This window comes from Haliaeetus leucocephalus, unplaced genomic scaffold (assembly GCF_000737465.1).
Source record: "Haliaeetus leucocephalus isolate CR32 unplaced genomic scaffold, Haliaeetus_leucocephalus-4.0 Scaffold140, whole genome shotgun sequence".
NCBI lineage: Eukaryota > Metazoa > Chordata > Aves > Accipitriformes > Accipitridae > Haliaeetus > Haliaeetus leucocephalus.
Window position 1 is genome coordinate 13,821,315 of NW_010972576.1, and position 23,506 is coordinate 13,844,820.

The 23,506-nt window shown below is 39.9% G+C and overlaps 1 protein-coding gene across 13 annotated transcripts in view; it reads right to left on the minus strand.

Moving 5' to 3' along the window:
* Positions 1–13,507: 13,507 nt before the first annotated feature.
* Positions 13,508–23,506, minus strand: part of PPA2 (pyrophosphatase (inorganic) 2) — a 39,982-nt gene continuing 29,983 nt past the window's right edge. For 10 of the 13 annotated variants that reach the window (XM_010586208.1, XM_010586218.1, XM_010586213.1 and 7 more), the window contains 3 exons: positions 23,211–23,280; positions 16,049–16,088; positions 13,508–14,804 (listed from right to left, as the gene is read on the minus strand). In XM_010586208.1, coding sequence (XP_010584510.1) covers positions 14,725–14,804; positions 16,049–16,088; positions 23,211–23,280 — 190 coding nt within the window. In that variant the 3' untranslated portion in view covers positions 13,508–14,724. Of the gene's footprint in view, positions 14,805–14,834; positions 15,019–16,048; positions 16,089–22,871; positions 22,923–23,210; positions 23,281–23,506 lie in introns of those variants that run through there. The other 3 variants (XR_775548.1, XM_010586209.1, XM_010586210.1) reach the window with 3 other exon arrangements.

The window sequence follows — 23,506 nt, forward strand, 5'->3', positions numbered from 1 at the left end:
CTCCCTGGGATAACGTTCCATGTTTTATGGCTGACCAACAATCCAGCATCGTAGCCTGAGAAACACTGATATAACAAAGGTTCTTCAGATAACACCATCATTTTTTTAAAAAAAGACTTCATTTCCAAAGATAATGGAGAACAGCTATCCAAAGCAAGGCAAGGCAGTATCCCCTATCTTGCATTAAGAAAAATCTGACAACCTCATGTCAAAGACAGAGGTCATAGCTCTTTTGTTCAAGATCATAGTTAAGAGTTCAGAGACAAATAAGAAAAGCATTCACTGTAAGGAAATTATTAGATTCAGTTGCAGAAATGGGAGAACTAGTTTACACTCTAAACAGGATAAACCAGCTCATACTGGTTTACATAAAATGCCCTAAATAACAATGCCAACACAGTGGGTCAAATCACTGAACCAACAGAACATGAGATCAAATTGCTGTTGGATAATCAACAAGTCCTCTGAGACAGACTCTGCTTATCTTCAAAGAACTGATATTCACCTACTGATTCTTTAAGGTCCTACACTCTAGTTTTCTTTATAAAAACTTAGAATGTCAAAATAATGGTAAAGGGAAGGGACAAGCATGGCATGAGAACATCTAATCTTCTCTGTTAAAATGCACCTTTTTTGGCTATGGCTATCACACTACTCTCAATATATACAGGATGGTACAAAGCACTACTCTCCTTCCAAGTCCCCTCCTCATGATTCTGCTGCCTTCACTTCTCATATTATCTTCTAGACTCCTATCCCATGCAATCAGCCAGCTGAAATGGCCTTGGCTGGTGTACATAAGAGAGTATGGACATCATCCAGAAATTACTTCGTGTTGCTACATACTGAATTTAAACATATCTGTAGTGCACTGGGTTTCTGATCTGACTGGGTCTGGCAAATGCCTCAGTATGTCCCTGTGCTTTTACTTCTGTAATGTAGCAACAATTCAATCGCAGTTCCTATCTCAAATATGATTCTAGAAATGACACAGCAAAAGTCCATTTTTATTTGTCCCAGCAATTACAGATCATAGCTGCCTGCTTCTCAGCTTTTGGAGTAGTTTGCTTGTTCCTGAGTTTTTAGTGTTTTTCAGGGGTAGGGTTCTGTTTTGATTTGAGAGTAGGAGAAAGAGAAGGGAAAGTAACTGTTAACCCTAAAAATCTGTGAACATGAAAGTTGTGTGATCTTTTTTAAGTAACACGTTATTTCCTGCCTTTTTATTTGTGATTGCAATTACTCTTGGGTTGATAATGTAGAAGTCAGAAGGCAATCTGCTTGTTTTCAACTATGTTGACCATGCAAAGCAGATTAAAATCTAAACAATAAGCATTTTCAAGCCAGAAATAAACATGTTGGTCTCCAAGTAAAGGAAGCCTACAGGATATTCTCAGAGTAAGATTTTTCAGGATTGGTTCCACTGATACTTGTTAAGTAAATAGGCAACAGCCCCTTTACTGGCAATAACAACACAAAACAGAGCAATTCCAATAATTATTTCCCTTTTTTAACATTTATTACAGGTCACAAGTTTTGGGGGCTTTGGGGCTTTTTTTAAGTGACTACACAGCATACATGTAGTTAAACAGAGGATCCAAAATGTGTCTGCCCACCCGTCATTGTTGCATTTCCCCTGACCTATTTACTAAAGAACAAATTACACTGCAGATTTATGGGGTCTGAAAAAAGCTATTAGTGAGAATTTGATTTGCATAATTCAAATATCACTGCTGAAAACTAAATGTTATTTGTTATCACAAAAAAGAAACAAAATTGAAATGGTGTTATTAGGTGGTCACTTCCATTGCAATGGGGAGAAAGGTTAAAAGCATTTAGAATTTTTTAGAAAGGAAAAATATCTTCCAAGTAGGTCACTTCCAAATACCTAATTCATTTCTAACAGCAATTCGCTGTAGCTCCCATAATTTATGAATCCCAAGGATGCACTTAAACATCTGCAATTTCATTATTTCTTTTTTTTAGACCATTAGTTTAAAATTTTGACGAGCCATTGTGCAGGTAACAAGTCAAGAAGTTGAAGATTACTATTGCAGGAGAAGCAATGAACCCAGCTGTTCACCATGATCAAGAAAGGATTATTTCCTGTGACAGGTCATAGCAGAGGATTTTCTTGCTGTTGTTTAATACCTGCAACAGCTGAGAAAACAGCTGCTTAGTTTGAACATTTCATAATTCCCCAATGAAAAAAAAACACCAAACCTTGTTTTCAGGGTTTTTTGTGTTTTGAGGGGTTTGCTTGGTGGTTTGTTTTTTTTTTTAAAGAAAGAAGAAAAAGCTGCAGAGCTCATAACCAACTTGTTCAAGATCTCTCAAATTCATATAATCACACTCCTCTTCTACCAAAACATAGCAGTCTTTCATGAAAAACAGCAGAGTAGGCGTGTCATAACGGCCTCATGAAATAACCGAGGCTGTTTTAAATACATTCAGCATAAGGTACTGAAGTCTTGGGAGTGTTTCCAGAATGGCAGAGAAATATTATGTAGCCAATAGTTAAGAGCCTCTCACTTCTCCTGCCCTTCCACGGAGGCAGCCGTGGCCAGCCCTGACATGGTAAGGCAGCATCCTGTCCTACTGCCAGCCCAGTCTCATCATCCCTTTAGGATACCCTTTGCCTCATAGAAGATGGACTCGCCTTTAGCCAGGGTCTGACCCCTTACTCCAGTTTCCTCTCTCCTTGTAATTACAGGAAGCGAAGCTGATGTCTCAAAGACTCCATGGGTTTCATTCACACACTTTCTCTAGGAGTTGCTCCATCACCACATCCAGCCACACGTGGCTCTCCCATCCTTTTCTGACGTGTTCCATGAAGCCAAGGGATTACAGCAACAGAACTAAATTAGCCACCTCCCTGTCTGCTTTTCCCTCCTCCACCTGATTTTTACATTTAGTGTTAGACTAAGTTTAGAGAATGCAAACAGCAGGTCTGATTCAGCAGTTCTGCTAATAATCAGATGAGTAGCACCACCACTGGCTCGCTGCACCTTACTGGTAACAACTCCTTTTAGAAGCAGCATCACTTGTGGCATTGTAGTTTCAAACAGGCTGAGAACAGTAATTCACTAGCTTCTCTTCATCTAGGTCAGGACTTCCCAAACTGTGGTATGCACACCATGCATGGTGTGCAAAACTAGTTCGAAGAGATATGCGCTAAAACCAGACCCACCCACAGTTGTTCCTCTGGAGGAAATGGGGACAGTAAATACTGCCCATGCAGCTGAATGCTTCTTCCTGTGCCTGCCAGCAGCCCCAGACCTACCACCACATCTTCTTGTATGAAAAAAAAAAAGTCAATGCTGAAGGTGGAAATTAGCAATCATTAAACATTTACTCATCTGCACAAGAATTCTTTGTGCTGCTTTGCCCTCTAAGCCTGGGTTTTCACAGAATCAGGCTCTGTGCACAAAGGTATTTCAGTGTTCACTATTTTAACATGTACCAGCATGAAGCACACCACCAGAGACTCTCCTGTGCCACGTGACAGTGGGTCCCGGCAGTCTCTCTGCCTTCCCCTTCCCTTAGTTGTCCTTCTGAAGTAACCAACAAAGTACCTAGTGAGGATGTGGATAACGTGACCATGCAGCCATGCAGCTGTGCTCAGTCATCTGACTGCCATGTGGCATTAACTCAGAAGCTAATATGGATGAAGCTGTCATTTCTCCTCATCCTACCCTCTTCTCTTCCCTCATCTCCCCTGTAAGTCTCCTAGAGATTCAAATGGCATTTTTTCACTCAGGGTATTGAAACATTTGTCACAAACTCATTTCAGCATCAAGAAAGCAAACTTCAGGACATTCAACCAGAAGTCTTGCATCTGGCGGGGGGGGGGAAGCAACGACAGTAACTCCCACCTCCATGCACACCTCCATAGGAAACAGCGTGCTTCCAGGAAAGCAGCCCTCCGAGCTGACACACTGCACCACTTCCCCTTTCCTGTCCCTGTCCCAGTGCAGGCAGCGAGGGGGTGAAGCTCTGTGGTTACACTCTTGGCCTCTTCTGCCAGGCAAGGAAGGGCGAGGAAAGGGAAGGAAGAGGACTGCCGGAGAAGGCAGCAGCTTAGCTACCCCTGCTGATGGCAGGCAGAAGTGCGGGACGCCGGGCGTTACAAGGCAGCCTGCAAGGGCAGCCATCCCTGCCCCTCTACATGTGGGTCTCAGCCAAGCTCAAGGGGAGCCCAGGGAAGCCGCAGCCATTACTCAGTGCTCAGGATCAACCTCCGTATGTAGGTGTTTAACCAAGAGTCACGCAAAGGTCAGTAAATGACTCAGTCTGCAATAAAACTCAAAAGTCCTTATGCTGTAAATCTGCAACTTGCCATAACCACTAAATCGCATACAGAAATCAACATCTGTAATACGTCTTCAGTTTCACAAAACATGACTGCACTTTAAATTTGGGATCTGGAATGCAAGAGACAATTTTCCAACTACTTCAGGAGGAAAAATCAACTCAGACTTAAGCCCACTGTTTGTTTTGGATAATGTTTTCATTTTAACTTAATCTTTACGCAGCTCCCTCCTCCCAAACATATTTTCTTAACGTTTGAGCTTCTTTTCATTTGCCTGCACCACTGAACTATGCTTCCCAACCAACTTCAACATGTGATCACCTTAATGAAAAAACCATTGTCTGTTCTAACTTGTTACAAGGAATTGGACAAAGTTACTGAATACAGGAAAAAAAAAACATTAAAAAAAATTGGAAAACCATGGTAAATGCATGACCAAATGTTAAAAGTTTCTGCAAACATGGAAGTACTTCCATTCCTCCTGACATTTCCAGCTACTGTTTTCCTTCTTGGGTCAGTGCCTGCATTGTACAAGATCTTTTCTTAAGAAGACACTCTAACTAGGAAAATAACACAAGATGGTTTGAGATGTTGATGGCTTTAAGAAGTGAATGAATCAACTGTTCCCCCTAAGCTCATCCTCCTTTCAGAAGTGGCTGGGGCCTAAAATAACTGGGGAAGTTGAGGCTACCATCTGTATAACCCCTTTCTAAGCATCACCACAGTCTGACCGTATTCTCAGAATGAGAAACAAGCTGCTGTGGTCAAAGCGTGTGTCACAGGGTTTTGCCAAGTGATAGAGAAAAGCTGATGGGCACTGAGAAACAAACAAGGGAAAGAAGGATCTCTTTCATTTGCTCCCACTCACAAGTATAAAATTAGAGCAGTAACACACAAGGTGGGAAAAAAGATCCCTCAAAAATCCACTTATTTCTTTCACGTCCACAGTCATTTTAGAATCCTAATCTCTCTCTCATTTTCATGTATATTACCTCCATAGTGTGTATCGCCTCCTCTCACCTTGAGCACCTAGACAACTCCAGTTCCAACACTCCTTCCTACAAATTGGTGCTCTCCAAAAATAAGTGCACAAGCCTCGACCTTGCCTGAACACCCACCATCCCCAGCCTCAGAAACACCAGCTCAAGCTCAGCAACGAGAAAACAGTCTACAGCTCTATTGCTGCCTAATCCCACGTGGCAGATCAATTTTTCCTCTGTGTAAATTCCTCAGCTTTTCATTCTCTACTGTGCACCCCTTCTGCTGCCTTCTTGTCTCAACAAAAAGGCAGAACTCCTCTGAGGGCAGCCATATTGCATACAAAATACACATGGGATGCCGAAGGCCCATCTTCTGCAGAAATCACTTGTGGCTGGATCATACTATGATGCCAACTCCCTGTCAGCCCTCTCCAAGATCATCTGGATCGGCCTAACTAGAATTAACAACTTCGGAAGGGGAAAGGGAAGGGGAAAAAAAAAAAAAGAAGAAAAAAAAATTACCTACTGTTTGCCAACAAACAAACCAGAAAAGTGTCGTTGAACTTCTCCTTTTTGTGCTCTTCAGATGGTTCTCTTTTTCAGATGGAAAGGGGAACTGTAAAAAGAAAGACTTTTCTCATCCCCTTTCCAAACTGGCATGATGAACATCCAGGGTTTGAGGTTGCTGTTATGAGTTTGGTTTTGGGGGTTTTTTTGAAGGCTGAATGCTTATTCAAATTCTGAGCTTCATGGTCATATCATCCTACCACTAGCTGTGACTCCACTAGGCAACAAGTTACTCATTACTGTTTAAAATGAAGCACAGAGATTTTATTCCTGCACTGCAGTCCCGGTTCTGACACCATCTATGAACAGACCATTTCCCCTAGCTGCAACAGAGCAGAAGAGACATCCACCACTAACCGTTCATGCCATGCCTTGCTCAGAGTTAACCACTTCCTCAAATCTGCTGACTTGTTCAGTCCAGTTATCCCTCCTTTAGCCATTTCTATCAAAATGCCCTTGGTTCAGCTACACAATCAAAACTGCAAATCTTTGCAAGCCTGATCTGAGAGGTGGAAACCTCATGAGGCATTTGCTACAGTTAAACATTTTGCATCCACAGCATTTTGGGGACAATCTACTCAACTGTCTCAGTCTTACCTGTAAAATCTCTCTTCCAGAACTGCTGCTTAATTTAACATAGCTAAATCATGCATTGCCAAAAGAAAGCACATAACACCTTCTAGTCCCCTAACAAGAGGGAGGGACTATGGAATAAAATCATGGATATGCTTACCTTCCTATCCTTCCCTCTCAAGGGTTTCAGGTCCAAGTGGAAGGCCTGTTGGAACCCACTCTACCCTGCTGCACTAGGACTTAAGACAGTACTTAGAGCACAGCTTCCAGCAAAGGCAGATCTGCCTCAGTGTGTTTGGAAAATTAAAGAGGAAAAAAAGCAAGAGATCACTCAATTGATTATCACAGCTGTTTTTTGCTGATAATACTGTAATCCAGTTAATAAAGTTGCAATTGAGTTTAACTTGGCTCCATGTCCTTTAATGTAAATATTCTGCTGCTGGCATTAAACATGTTAACATTGGACCATATGGTTGGAACACCACACTTTTACTGAAACAAACATCATCAGCTTAAATAAAAAGCCAAATATACAGACTCCTACACCATTAATGGAAAACTACTAACAAATATAGTTAATTATTGGGACTGTATGAATAGTTCAACTTAAATGGCTACAGTCCCATCACACAAATATTTTCAGTCACCCTGCCAAAGGAACTGCCTCTAGTTTACACTTTCATCAACATGACAAGATTGGAAGTAAGACAAGACCTCAGTAGGTCTGCATTAGATGCAAAAGTTTCTTCATGTAATATAGGATTTTAACCTCCTACCCCTGGCACCAGGTGTAAGGTGACAGTTCTCTTTCAATGCTGTAAAAGTGTTTCATAGTAACATAGTGCAGGTCAGTAATTTCCAAATACCAGCTCAGAGGGTTTGCAAAAACAATTCAAGTGATGCTAGCTTAACTCCTGGAAGGCAGTAACTCTTCACAGTTTGGTTGCACATTAGCGAAATACATGTTGGTTGGTGCTGTTCATGGAAGCTCTAGGATTCAGCTGGCAAAAGGACACAATAGATAGGTTTTAGGCCAGGGAAAAGTACTTCCTTGAAGGTGAGTCACACTTGGTTTACTTTTATCTCCTTTGTGAACACAAGGTTTCCTATTGTGGGCCTCAGCAACATGTGGTACATGGACCAACAAGACATTAAAACACAACAGCATGGATCTAAGGTCCCGGCATCCTACATTTTTACTACTTAGGGTATGATAAATTTATCACTTAAACTTTAGTCCTGCTTACATGACTGTTTTGTGTTACAAGCAGCCACCATTGCTCCATATATTATATAACTGTTTGTCAAACAATAACACCATGGTATTACAGTATAGAGGTTGAGAGGTCAGGATAAATCTCTGTAGAGTTCACCACCTTCACATATCAGCCACTGTCCCCGAGTAACCCACTCATGTTCACTGCTCAAGTTCTCTCAATACCAGAACAGGAATAGCATTTAATTCTTCTCCCATCTCTTACCTGTTTTCCTATTCAGAGTGTTAGCTCTTTGAGGTGCTATATATATTTCAACGTACGTACTACAATGCTCTCTGATCATGACTGCAACAAGTTCTAATAGATGCAGAAAATGGTTATGGCTGCAAAATGAGTTTTTTTCATTATTCATACTCTGAAAAATAGCATCTTTAAAATCAGAAAAAAATAGCTTCCTAGTTGTTATAGGGAATGAGCATTTCATTTCTATGGATACTCTATATCATTTGATGGTTCAGAAGACTTCAAGGCAACATTGTTTCAAAATGAAGAACTTTAAAATAGGCATTTTTAAATAGGAAAAATTTACAATTTGAACATTCAGAAAGCAAAACCTGATTATTGCAGAAGAGAACTGGAAATGAGTCAGCTACCTCTATTCACTATGCAACTAAACATCATAAAGAAACAATTTTTGCTAAACTTATTTTAATAAACCTATATTTAGAAAGGGATTAGGCTTTAAGTTAGGAGCTGGTGCGCATATGTTCATTAACTGCTACAGCTTGCTTGGTCCCTTCCTGGTAAAAGGCACTTCTCTCCACCCGCATTTTTCTCCCTTCTCTGAAAAAATAACTTTTGTTTTTACATGAGATCACCAGATCACACATTCAGTGAAAAATATCACACGCTGTGCAACTTGCATACATTACACTTTCAGGCAGACCATAAGCATATTGGTATGATTCAGATTAGGTATACTACGTATATAACAGAGAGCTTGCATGTCACAGAAACATCATTATGATATTTTCAAGAATTGTGTCACTTTTTCCAAGAAGTGTGCATTGAGGAGAGACATCTAAGGCTAATTTGCATTTCAGTTGGAGGTCCCACAAACCATTCCAGCTCAAGATAAGAGAGCTAAGTGAATCAGAGAGCTACTTTTACAAAGCAGATTATCATAATCGGGGAGCAACACCTTTATATGATTTGCAGATAACAAAGATGTTCTGTAGACACTTAGGTCCACAGAAACATGAATTTCAAATCTCCTCTCGTATTAAGATAGGAGATGCCATTTCCTTTCCCACATTTGGGTCCCGTCATTCCCTTCTTGTTCTCCCAGTTAGCTGCACAGCCAGCTACAACTTTCTTTTCATACACACTTCACAATGACCCTTGCTCAGCTGCCCTGCTCTTACCCTGACTCCTTTTCTCTTGCAGGATTTCCCTTACACACCCACAAAGCTATAGAAAGTTTGACAGGATTCCAAAACTCCTCGTCTGCACACTTAGAAACTTTGTGCTGCCAACCTACATGGTAGAGAGACATCTGTTAGTAATAAGGCTTCCTTGATGTTTAAAGTTTTTAAGCAACTAATGCCCACAACATTACTGTAACATAAACACATACTGTCCCTATTTAAACAGACAAAAAGCGAAAGAGAGATAGATAAAGGTTTATGGGGTTTGTCCGAGTCAGAAAACTGCCCAAGTAAAGGGCTAGGAATTCCTAAATTCTTGATTCCCAAATAATCACATATAAGGAATAAATAATCTAGTCAAAGCAAGGCAATAATGAGACAAGAAGTAAATTTCAGTGTGTCAGGGGAATTTTGTCCTCACCTGACTGTGCCTTCCCTCTCGTCCCAGCTCTCCAGGGAGAGCAGGCTGCCAAATGCCACTCATCTAGACTGATTTTTTACCACATAACAGGTCTTCTAAATAGCATGAACTAGCAGGACATTTTCACTTCGACTCTTAAACCGGCTTTGTTCCTAGGCCTCCTATGATGTAAGAGTTAACATGATCAGAACTCCCAGGTGGTCAAGAGTTACACTTTGAAATTGGCTTTTCTGCACTCCAGAAACACCACACACAGGCCATCAGGGGACTTGAAAGAACTGCTTAAGAATAGAGTCTAGTCTTCTGCAGAACTCACAAGGATGAAGATGCCAATTTACACCTTGAACTTTCACCACCATTAATGCTCTTTTCACTCTTAAGATAACTATGCCATCAGACAACCCTTGGGCAGATCAGTCCGACCAGCAGATTAGCAAAGCCTGCGTTTTCAGTCACATCCTTCAGAAAGCCTGTCGGTATAGCTAACCTTCTCACTGTAAACAAAGGTGAATGTGTCCTATGTTTTCCTAGACACTGGAAGGAATTCCCCTCTCAATGTGGGGGAAGTGTCAGGTCTCCATTTGGTAGAAAGACCACTCACAGAAGAAACTTCTCTACCCATTTTACAGGTAGCATAAAGATTACATGGTCTGCCCAAGCCCACAAGGTACACTATGGAAAAGCAGAATTTAAAGTTAATTCTTTGTATTCCAAACTAAGGCTTTTGATACCAAGTAGATGTTTATTCTTCAGCATGTTTTCAAATGTGAAATACAAAATGCTAAGAAAAATCCCAAACGTGTAGTTGGTATAATAGTAGCAGACAGCAGTCAGATACACAAAGCAGACAAACCAGTTTCATAGCATTCCAATATCCCTGTCCTGATACACACACCAATAAATGAGCATAAATCTAGTAACAGCTACAAAGTGCAGCCATTTCAGTGACTACACATACTCTCTTCATCCTGAAAGAGAAGCTTACATGACCATCCAGTGATCTATTAGTACTGAACACTGCACACAAACCCAGATCTTCAGGTCTGAAAGAGACCCTTTAATTTCCAGGCAAGCATTAATACATATACAGAAGCAAACCACAATGAGTGCAACTGAACACATAAATTTGCATATGTGCTGTAATACCTGGGTAATGCAAGTATTATTCTTCCAAATATAATAAACAAAAAAGTTAGTATTAAACTTCGTGATATCTGCGAAGAATCTAGAAACTTTATGAGGATGTTTTAAGGGAAAAAAGCTAACAGGCAGGAGTGTTCTGGCACATAAGACATATCTTCATGCACAGAATAGTGCAATTCTTTTTGGCTTCTGCATTTTCCCTTACAACAGGAAACCCTTTTCTGACCCTTGCAGTAGACCAAATCACCAGCAAAAATCTTACTTTTGACTTAGCATATTCAATCACTGATAAGGTTGATACAGTTGTAACTTACCAGATTGAGAATGAGAGAAAACATGCAGCACTATCTGAATTCTGCCTGTAGCTCCAGAACACTTAAAAGCTTCTGCCACAAGAATTAGCAATTAATTAATTTTAATTAGCCAAAGCCAACAAATAATCACAAAGTGACAATCTACTGCAGTGAGCTCGGCTTTTTTTGGTCTACCCTCTAGACCCCATCTGTAGTTTCAGGAAGAGAGCGCTGCATACATCCAGTATCCTGATGCACAGAACAGTAAGCTGTGAGAAATCAAAGACTGTGTGTGGATCAGTCAGTCAACATTGCTGACCACCCAGGTCATCTCTGCACAACCCAAAAGACTCCCAGAAAGTCAACACAACAATAAATACAATTGCTGCTTTCCATTGTTTTCCCCCACTCAGGAGAGCAAAGATTAAAGTACTATTTCCAGGCATTTAGGGGATGCAATTCCAACTTCTGTGTGGTAGATAAGTGTTCTTCCTTGGCAAATGCATCCTATTGACATCTCCAGTTCCATGAAATCAGCAGTCACATATTGCTGCAATATTTAGGCAAAATTGTTTTAAAGCATTTCAGTCACTCCTGTTTGATGTTCTATTAATTACTTTGATTTGCCTTAACCTCCTAGATCTGTCTTCCATTCTTTCTGTTCTCTTCCAGTTAACTTTCACCTCTTTGCTCTCTAAATCCCAGATCTCTTGTCCTCAGGGACTGGAACCCAGGTTATGAAACCTGGTAAGAAATCACCTTAAGCTTTACAGCAAAGACAGGGAAAAAAAATTTTGTACCCTACTGACTTAATACTGTTTTTGCCTTTTAACTGGGCTGAAATTGAACTACAATCCATTAAAAAGATTCTATCTCAGTAAAAGCAAAGAGAAGCATGAAATAATACTTCAGTCAGCTTAGGGCTGCTTCGTGCTGTAGCTCTCAAGTATTAATACAAGTGGCAACCACAGGCAAGTTATAGTAAGGCACTCTCCTTGCATAACATCTATGAACAGTTCTCCCAAACACAATTCAGAATTACTTTCTATTCTTCTGGGGGTTTTCAGAGGATGTCCGTTGTTACTAACAGCATGAAAATAACATCCTAACAGTGACAACTGTTACAATAGCATGCTATTTTCACAATCCTTTTATTTTCACACTTTAAAGAATAATGGACGTTACTTCCACATAAAAAAACCTCAAACCCCATTTTTGACTGGGGGGAGTGAAGTGCAGACTCCATGTCAGTAAAAGGTACTACTTTGAGCAGCAGTTAATGATCTACATATGTAAAAAGAACCTTCACGATCAAAATAGTTAGGGGAGGGGGGAGTAACCTCTTCTTTCTCTCCAAAACAGACAAAAAGACAACATTGAGATGCAAAGTTATCCTTAAAAGAAATATATACATGTGTGTATTATATATTCAACACAGAAAATACAGTTAAGATGGATTTATTTCGGGGGGGTGGGGTGGGAGGGGGGGGTGGGGGGGTGGAAGATATCTATTTCTCTTCAAGACATCTTTCCAGGAAATATTAGTATCAGATATGAAAGTTCTTTTCATAGAACTACCAAGAAGTAGACACTGCTACACTAAACTTCCCACTACAATGAAGCCAATTTTAAATACAACAATATAGGCATATAAATACAGACAAAGAGAAGACCCAGCCTGCGAAAAAAGCCAAAATAAAATAAAAAGTGTTTATTCCACAACTTTGTTTTTCCTGAGGAGATCTGAAAAATATATTCTAGTTTCTCTGTCCCATCCCCCTAATTCTCTTATTAGCAGACATTCTCTCCACAGCTATTTCATTACGCTTCATTTCTGAAATCCACATCAGTAGCATTCAGTACATTTTAGCAGCAAGGCTACACGTAACTGTACATCTTTTAATCCCACTTGGGAAAAATCTTTAGAAAATGTGCATAAACACATGTTGAAAGCAGTCTGAACACAAGACAGTCATCTGTTTATATACTCTACATGGAAGAAATATTTTAACATTTTCAAATTTATGACAGTATTAGGCATTTCCAATCACTTCAATTCTCAGCTTTCCCAAGTACTATTTGTTATTTTCTTGCACAAGGTCTAATCTGATCTAGAAATTTATTTCTCCTGAATTCCTAACCACATGCCATCAACACAGTTATAAATTAAAAAACACTACTAAAATTATTTGAAGTAAAAATGAAGTAACTTCTGACCTACTCTTGATAGTTCAGCATGGGTATGTTTGTAATCAATACTTGTTTTTCATATGCATACAGCTCTTCATTCTATGTCTTAAAAAAAAAAAGAGGGAGGTGGGTAAGGACAGCAGTGACCACTGTACAGGGAAGATAATTTGATTTTACACAGTGCCCTTCATTGTCCAGCTGTCCCTAAGCACTTTACAGAACAGTAAGCCTCCTAGATGTACCACCAAACGGGCAAATACAGCAGCTGTTCAGCACTCCTACAAGTGCTCACCTCTAACCAGAGTAATCTCATACTGAGAGGCTGCACAAGAAACCAAGACACTAGGGAAACATTTACTCTATTTAAAAAAAAAAAAAAAGGCCATTATATCTGTAGGTACAATGCTGCACATACTTAGAATTCTAAAGTATAAAATAAAGTATGGGAAATCAGTAGTGTAAATGTATGTTGGATGTAACGTATCTCTTGACTTAAAAAAAAATTAGTCCTTAATATCTGAGGTTTACGTTGCATTTTTCATACCACACCTAAACTCTGTGTATAAAACAATGCAAAACTCTATGCAGATGGGAGAACTCTCTCTACTCCTAAGTGCTGAGGCCCAAACTGAGATGTCCAAAGTGACTGGTGCTTACACACTACACAGTATTCTACAGGAAAGTCTCTAGACCAGGAAAATCACCTCCTAAAATCAAAGAAACATTCCCAAAGGCATAAGCTTTCTTACTAATAACTTATTCTTTGTAAAGAAAAGTTAGTCCTCTATGGCAAGCCACAGCCTAACTTTTTCAGTTCTTTATCTTCCATCTCCATTGTGTGTCAGCGATATTAACCTTGTTTCAGTCATCATACAAAGCAGACAATGCTCACCTTTGGTCTCAGTAACAAGCTGGATAAAGCTGTCTGTCTATGTTATCATTTCCTCTCTTTCTACTTAACAGCTGGCTTTTTTTGGTTTTGTTTTTAATGAACACCATGGGTACAAACAGGCCAGATATAATCCTGCAGTAGAAAAAACGGCAGATATTTTTACCATGAAAGCACAAAGCTCAGTTCTATACATTTTATTAATCTTGTCTCACTGAATGAGGAACTATGAAAAGCCATCAGGCATACACAATTCTAAAAATGGAAGCTTTCCATACGGAAAGTCCTTCCTGTGTGATGGAACACACAAGTTATCAAAACAGGATGTAGTACAGAGCACACATGCATCCTTACTTCAATTGTTACAGCATTAGCCCTTCCTAGTTGAATTACTCTTTGGAGTGAAGTTGTATTTGTTTTTTTAAAACAAGTATGCTCTGCTCATAACTCTATGAAGCATGCAAAGACAACTGGGCAGAACAGTGAATACAACTCAGGAAACAATGCACAGCTGCATATTGAAGAACATGGTAAACTGCTAAGCCTATTACATAAAGATTATTGTCTCCTTGAAACAGATTACAGTAAGGGTGGCCAGACAAGCCCTAAGATACAAATTAACAGAGTCTTCTATGCACCTGATGGCTGGATTATCCCAAAATCTGGAGAACAAGGTTGAAAACACCTTATCTCCCATCTCATTTGATACTACACTTCAGGAGTGGATAAGAGCAATTCTGGACTTCTGAGATTCAGAAACAAACAAGCAAGTCCTCCTCTTCCCTCTGCTCCACCCTGCACAAAGACAGACATAGAAAGGAAACATTCATTTTGTGATGTCAGTGTTTATTTACATGACAGAAGGTTTACACAAGTTGAAAAGTTGTTTCAACAGGAACCCAACAATTAGTGCTTTTGCCTGTCTTCAAAAAAGGGATGGCTTTAAGATTTGATGATGCAGCTTCAGAGCACTTTGATGATCACTTGGGAAAAAAGTGCCAGGAATCAACTAAAACAAAAAAAATACACATCAAGAATTACATTAGTACTATACAACTAGCCAGACACAAACACTTGAAAAAGCAACATTCTGCCCTTTCAGCTATATCCCCTCCTGTAACAATACTGGTGAGCTCTATCACCAGCCTATGTAAACCACAGCCTCAAAATAGTATCTGTTCACTTTAATAGTTTGGCTGAAACAATCCTGCAACAAGTCACAACGCTGATGTGACCATCCCTGGAAAACATCAAAGATCAGGCAGATTATGTTCAGTTGTCCATCAGAGGCCTGAGATGTAATGGTTCAGTAAATAAATGCTATTTATTGGCATGCCATATAAGGCTAAATGGAATGCAACATGCTTTCCCATGACATGGACTACACAGATGTTACTTTGCAAACAATCTGGAACTTGACTCATGACTACGTTTCTCTTAGTGTTTCTGTAACTCCCTCCATCTCAAAAAGCACGTATGTCTTCTCTATAGTTCCTGCCAGTAGAAAAAAAGTCTTTTTTTTAAAGTAGTTAACAAAAATGAAAATGTAGGATGCATTCTTCTTTCTTGACGAAAAACACATGTTCTGTTAACATGAAAAAGTCATAATGAAAGACAGAATTTTGTCTTTAGAACTTACACTTGAAAATTAAGTATGGTTATGTCACTTTTAGGAGAAGGGGCTGTTTATTTGATTAGGTAGCTACTGTGAGGAATGACAAAAACTAAGGCAAAGCAACCTTTCTCCTTGAAAAAGGATAAATGTCATGCATTTGCCTTCCATGATCAGTGACAAAAAAATTCAGTCTTCTTATCTTTTTATGTGGACTACACTTTTCAAAAGCAATCTTCTCCCACAAACCATCCATGAATTTCTCCCCATGTTCTATTTAACAGTGGACAGGAATTACAGTCTGACAGAACAGAACTATTATCATTCTCATATGCACAAACCCACATTTTTTCAACATGACAGTTTTTATGTCAATTTTTAAAGCAAACAATTAAAGAAATCACATGGCATTTGGGGAAAAATGTACCTTCTGGGGAAACAGAATCTCCATTCACAGGCACTGGTGCCTAAAAAAAGAAAAAAAAAAACAAAAAACAAAGCAACATATCAGTGTTTAGTTTAAGTTTCACAGGTAGCACCAAAACTCAAAGCTATTCTACTGCTTAAGTCAAGAGATATTAATACAAACAGAACTTTCTCTTGCCCCCACAGGGCAATGCTCTACCTTACAGAATTTCCCTTTTCTTTTTTTTCCCCTGTAACTACTGTATGAATTTCTTGGTTGCACATAAATGACAAAACACACATAATGAGTAATAGATCAACATCTTACCTAATGTAAAGGGGATTTTCCTACTGTATTGTCTTTGAGGGTTACAGGATTTGCTGTTTATATACGAGTAAAAAACGCCTTTCCAACTACATTACATTTTTCAGTATAAAGGTACACGTGAATATATACACACACACACAATTTACATTACATATATGCAAACATTTTTAAATAAATGTGTAATTAAACTCTTTTACAACCACATTTTGACAGAGTAGGATTCAATTCTGTGGAAAATGACAAATCATTTAAAAAAAAACAGGTCCAGGACTGTAAGTCTAGGTCCATTTCAAAGCTGGATAGACCACTATTCAATCACAGTATTACATAGCATGTCTTGTCCTATTACTTAAAGGACAAAATTAAAGCCAGTTTTAACACCAGCTGGAAGCAACTTGCCTCTCAACAAGGATGCTAGTTACTTTCATAGCAACAATCCTCCACTGCCCTTCCATCAGCTCCTTACAAACAGCAAGTTTTCCAACTGACAGAACTGATGGGAAAGAAGCGGAGAACACCTCAGCACAAGAAAACCCGCCACGCTCACTCACACACACAAACCAAGTGCAAAAAACATGTGGATGTTGGCTTTTGCCATGACACAAGCCTCCTCCAACTACACTTACCCAAGAAGATAAGCCCAGGAGTAATCACTTAGGTGAACCATGCAAAAAAACCCCCAACCAGCTCAAAGGCACAGTTTACAGCTGTTTGAAGCTTCAGGAGAACAAAGCTGCACAATGACCACCCATGTCTTCCACACCAACACGTGGAACTTCCTGTCACTACTTAACAGCATGTGAAGACATTAATGAAAACTTTGCAGTATCCTGCAGGCAGGGAAACTGACCCAGAAGCCGCACAGCCAGGCTTAGCACAGTGCAGCACTCAGACTGAGCTGCACTGGTGTGGAATTCCCTCGCGAGCCTGCCTCCCCCAAGCAGGCACAGGTCTCTACCCAGGGAAGAGCAGGTCAAAGCCTGTGAGGAGGGAAGGGAAAAAACAGTATTCTTTTTCCCACTTTACCTAGGATAATTACCTGCACAGGGGGGTTATGTGACTGGTCTGAAAAGGGTGTGCCAGTATGACAAAGATAATCTAGGTCTTAGAATCATAGAATCATTTGGATTGGAAGGGAACTTTAAAGGTCATCTAGTCCAATCCCCCTGCAATGAGCACGGACATCTTCAATTAGATCAGGTTGCTCAAATCGCTGTTCAACCTCACCTTGAATGCTTCCAGCGATGTGGCATCTACAATCTCTCTGGGCAACCTCTTCTAGTGTTTCACTACCCTCATTGTAAAAAATTCTTCCTTATATCTAGCCTGAATTTACCCTCTTTTAGTTTAAAACCATTACCCCTTGTCCTATCATAGCAGGCCCTGCTAAAAGTTTGTCCCCATCTTTCTCACAAGCCCCCTTTAAGTACTGGAAGACTGCTGTAAGGTCTCCCCAGAGCCTTCTCTTCTCCAGGCTGAATCACCCCAACTCTCTAAGCGTGTCCTCACAGGAGAAGCGTTCCAGCCCTCTCATCATTTTCATGGCCATCCTCTGGACCTGCTCCAACGGGTCCATGTCTTTCCTGGGCCAAGGACTCCAGAGGTGAACACAATACTCCAGGTGGGGCCTCACCAGAGCAGAGCAGAGGGGCAGAATCACCTCCCTCAACCTGCTGGCCACACTTCTTTTGATGCAGCCCAGGATATGGTTGGCTTTCTGGGCTGCGAGTGCACATTGTCAGCTCATGTCCAGTTTTTCATCCACTAGTACCCCCAAGTCCTTCTCCGCAGGGCTGCTCTCAATCCCTTCATCCCCCAGTCTATATTGATACCCAGGGCTGCCCTGACCCGAGCGCAGGACTTGCACTTAGCCTTGTTGAACCTCACCAGGTTCACATGGGTCCAATTCTCCAGCTTGTCCAGGTCCCTCTGGGTGGCATCCCATTCTTCAGGCATGTCATCTGCAAACCTGATGAGGATGCACTCAATCCCACTGTCTATGTCACTGATGAAGATATTAAACAGTACTGGTCCCAGTAGCGACCCGAGGGACACCCCTCATCACTGATTTCCATGCAGACATTGAACTGTTGACCACTCCTCTCTGGACACGAGCATCAAACCAATTCTTCATCCACCAAACAGTCCATCCATCAAATCCATATCTCTCCAATTCAGAGAGAAGGATTTTGTGGGGGACTGTGTCAAAGGCCTTACAGAGGTCCAGATAGATGACATCCATAGCTCTTCCCTTGTCCACTGATACAGACACTCCATCACAGAAGGCCACTAGGTTTGTCAGGCAAGTCCTGCCCTTGGTGAAGCCACGCTGGCTGTCTTGAATCACCTCCCTGTCCTCCATGTGACTTAGCATAGCTTCTAGGAGGATTTGTTCCATGATCTTTCCCAGGCACAGAGGCGAGGCTGACAGGTTAGTAGTTCCCTGGGTCCTCCTTCCAACCCTTTTTAAAAATAGGTGCAATGTTCCTTTTTCCAGTCACCAAGGACTTCACCTGACTCCCATGACTTTTCAAATATCATGGAGACTGGCTTGGCAACTACATCAGCCAATTCCCTCAGGACTCTGGGATGCATCTCATCAGTTCCCGTAGGCTTATGTATGTTCAGGTTCCTCAGGCAGTCACAAACCGGATCTTCTCTTACAGTGGGACTTTGCTCCCTTGGTACCTGCCTTGAGGTCCATCCACTTGAGAGGTGTGGGAAGAAAGGTTGCCAGTGAAGACTGAGTTAAAAAAAAGTTCTTGAGTGCCTCAGCCTTCTCCTCAACCGTTGTTACCTGTTTGCCAGTTGTGTTCATCAGGGTGGGGTACATTTTCTTTGACCCTCCTTTTCTGGCTGACATACCTATAGAAGTCCTTATTACTCTTTGCGTCCCTTGCCAAGTTCAACTCCAACCATGCCTTCACGTTCCCGACCCCATCCCTATACAACCAGGCAATGTCCCTACACTCTTCCCAGGATACTTGCCCCTGCTTCCAGTTTCTGTGTATTTCCTTCTTGCCCTTTATTTTGACCAGCAGGTCTTGAATCATCCATGTGGGTCTCTTGCCATCCTTTCCTGATTTCTTAGATGTGGGGATGGAGAGCTCTTGTGCTTTATGTAAAGCATCTTCCAGGCCTTAACACCAGAACCTCCCCTCTCTTTCCAGTAAAACCAAAGCTTTATCTCATAAGGCAGGGAGAACCAGTGGTCACCATGTATAAGGAGGTGCCTCCCACTTCTGGGATAATTACTCAGGAAGTTTGATATAAGGACTCAACACCTTCCCACCAGGAACAAATCAAAACCATATCCCACCAAATGAGGAATCTCTTTACTACACAACCCTTTCATTTGGAACACTGTTTAAAAAACCAAACAAGTAAATAATATAATTTAAAAAACAAAACAAAACAAACCCACAAAACCAAAAAACCCAGAGCAAAAACCCCACCAATTTTTTGTTTCACAACTGGCCACTGAACAGAAAATTCTGCTTCTACCAAGTCCCAAATGGAAACGTCCTCACAGAAAACATGTAGGAAGAAAGGCAGTTAACAGACTTTCTTGATTAGATCTGAATTATTTGAAACACATTAGTTAAGTACACAGATTCAAATTTTTTTTTTAAATTTTTAAATTATCAGGAAAAGCCAAGTATTTTCCCCTGTAAAACACGGTTCTGCATTTTATCAAAAGAGACCTCATCTAGCAAAGCCTTCCTAGTCCACTTTCCAGTATTATAGGGGAAGAATTATGTGATAAGTCTGAGAAACACTGCTCTGCTAACTATATATAGATTGTCTTGGAGATTTTCCAACTTGCAAAGTCCTCAGCAGCTTCTTCACAGAGCAAGTGAGCAAGCAGTTCTCAGGATTAATGTTAAACAAAGGTTTGGCTGTCCTGGTCAGTTTTACAGATGGCAACACTTAAAAGCCTGAAATAAACAGTACATCTCAGCACTAACACATTCAGCTATGAAGCTTTATTCCTCCTGGGTTTAGTTTTCAACATACACTAACACTGGAGCTAAGAAAGAGATGAAACAATTTTCAGAGGCTAGAGAACACTAGAAATATTCACTACCTAGTGTTAAAACTCAGCTGGGTTTGTAGTTGCAGGGGGCTGGTGTAATTTTGGCTGGTTCAAATGTTCAGTGTGTGTTCCCATATGCACAGATTATCTTCTGTCTCTTTAGGATTGACTGGACATGGCAACTTGACCAACTGTAGAATCATTCCCAGTTTGCCACCAATACATATGACAGTACATGTGCCTATCGTCTAGAAACTAACTCAGTGGAGTGAAAATTCCCCAATACAGACAAGCTGTTCTAGTCCCGTATCTGTAAAATAATGAAAGGTCAGATAATAGCACAATAAATCCTACTGAAATCAACAGGACTATCTTGGCAACTACCCAGTCAAAATCTATGTGAAATTCTGATTAGTGCACAATTTGGTAAGCATTTGGTAAGGATTTGTTTGTTTTCCATTTGGTTCTTATAGTTCTCTTGCTCACCATAAAAATTGGTTCATAACAATACTGAGTGTTGCTTTTTGGGTGGTTCTGTTTTGTTTTTAAGAACTCAATATACCTGATTTAAGGCAATTATCACCCACTCAAAAATTCCGTAATTGGAGCCTGACCCAAGAAACAGAATTGTAGGGAATCAGCTCTCGCTGCACAAGTAGCTCAGAAACTTTGCAGTAGCTAAAATGTTTCTCACTTTACTTGCATACAAAATCTCTACCTTAGCTTTCATTCTTCTGTTTTTATCCAGAAGTTAATAGATGGACATAAGTTAGCAGAAAATGTATCTGGTTTTAGTTTAAAAAAAACCAAAAAAACAAAAAACCACAAACAAAAAAAAACCCAGACACAGGCAGCTTTCATTTAAAATTACCACAGCCATTAAAATTCTGCAGCCAACACTCATGTGCTTTCACTTCAGTTTGAAAGAGATGAATGCCTGACAACCAAAGTGGGCAGTGTAGTGCACTAGACAAAAAGATACTTTTTTGAAATGTGCAAGTCAACCTCCCTGCTTATATTTAGAGTTTGACTGTCCACCATTCATAACTCAAGAGCATTTTACTTTTTTTAGTTGTCATAGATTGGAAATTGCATGCAGTATGAACAGTGTTTAAAAGAGCATTGCATCTTTTCCCTGTCTGAAAAGTACCAAGAGATAGTACCCTGCAAAGACACAATTAAAATATTTAGACTGAACTTAAACAGAATGATGGAAAGGAGTATGTGATGACAACTTCACAAAAAGTTTAACTTAAAACCAATATAACTTAAAAAAAAAAGTAAATGAACGTGAGGCACAAAAAAGCCAAGAAGTGGTAATATTTGATAAGAAGGCAAGCACTCATAATAAAAAGAGACATTAAAGTTTGATACAAGGTACCAATTTTATGAACTGGTTTTACTAACCTCCTCAAAAAAACAGGAAAAATTTTGATCTATTATTAAGAGTCAAAATAATGGATAATGCCAATTTACACAGATAATTATTTACCTTACACGCTTCAAAGTACAAACAGCACAGAACACAAAAGGGAATATTCCTTTGCAGGTTTGTCACATTCCAAATACATTTGAACTTGAAATTTTAGTTGCATTTAAACACTCACTAAAAGTTATTGTAAATTTGGAAGTATAGAGGAGGTAAATATTTGCTTATAGCTGTGACTGACATGTCTAAAAACATATTTGAATTCCAAAATTAGTTTTTCTTTCATTTAAAACTTAGAAGTCCCATTAATCAACATTCACAAGTGCAACCATAAAGGTACTTTTAAGAAAGTGCTGAAAGCAAGAGACCTGAATAGGAAACAGGTTTGGCACTTCTTTATGACTTGAACCAACTCTTCTTTGCAACTGACAGTCTTATTTGCTTGTGACAGAACACCACCCAGGACAACACATTCTTAATAGAAATGCTGTTGGAATGTTAACTGCGCAGACACTGGATGGCGTCTCCTTTAACACCTGAACTTGCATAATTACTGTGACTATTGGGGCAAAACACTGGCTGCCCAGGCAGCCATGCACATGTGCAAAATACCTGCCATGCTCATGTGGTCATGAGCACAGGCTCAATCATGGCATATGTTTAAAAAAAAAAAAAAAAAAAAAAGGCAATACTTGGGGGTACTTTTCCCCATGTAATTTCTGGTAACTTTGCTTAACTTCTGGCATCCAAACTAGCATATTTTAAAATGGAGGGAATTTGCATTTGCACATGAAAGCATCAGACCTGCAGGACATTTTTCTTGCCTGAACAGGAAACCTGCATGGTTTAATTTTATGTTAATTTTCAGAATATGACAGGCATTCTTTAAGAAACATTCAAAACAGCATCCCCCTCTTACAGCAATACATTTAATTATGCAAGTAGACAAACAAAGGATCCCTTTAGTGATTAGGGACTACAGTCAGCTAGTCAATGAGTTCTAACACTGGGTGGTAACTCATGGCAACAGGGGAGACAGAGAAGACAGCAGGCTAGATACAAATAGCAGTCCATCTTGCTATTCAGGATCAGAAGAAACAGCACTGCAGAAGGAGGAAAAAAAACCAAAAACCCAAAACAAAAAAAACCTTACCAGAACAGTAATGAACCTGCCAGAAAGCACAATTAGACCACTGCAATGAAAGGTTCATATTATAATGTACATTTCCCCCACAACCTTTGTGCTTTTACTTTTATTTTATGCCTTAATTTTTTGTCTAAGGACCATTTCAGTTTAGCTGCTTTATTTCAGTTCTGGAGCTCTGCATCTTCTTTTCGTATTAATCACTTTATAGAAAAAAAAGGTGGAAAAAAGTAAATATTAACCTTACCGACTGCACAATCAATCGGGCATCCTCCTCACTGCAACAAAATGGGCTGCCACTCACCAGAACATTTGTGCTGAAAAATAAAATTAAAAACATGTTTTACCAATCAGTGGAAAAGAGCCACACACAATTAAGTACCTATGGGAAAAAAAAAAACACCTTCACATACAGAGCTCAGAAATATGTACCTGCAAGAAATGAGGAAGTCAAAAACACGAACTAACCAGTAATGTTGGAAGGGAACAGGGGTGTGGAGGGGTGTTCTTTGTTTCTTTGGGTTTGAGGGATTTTTTAGGCTA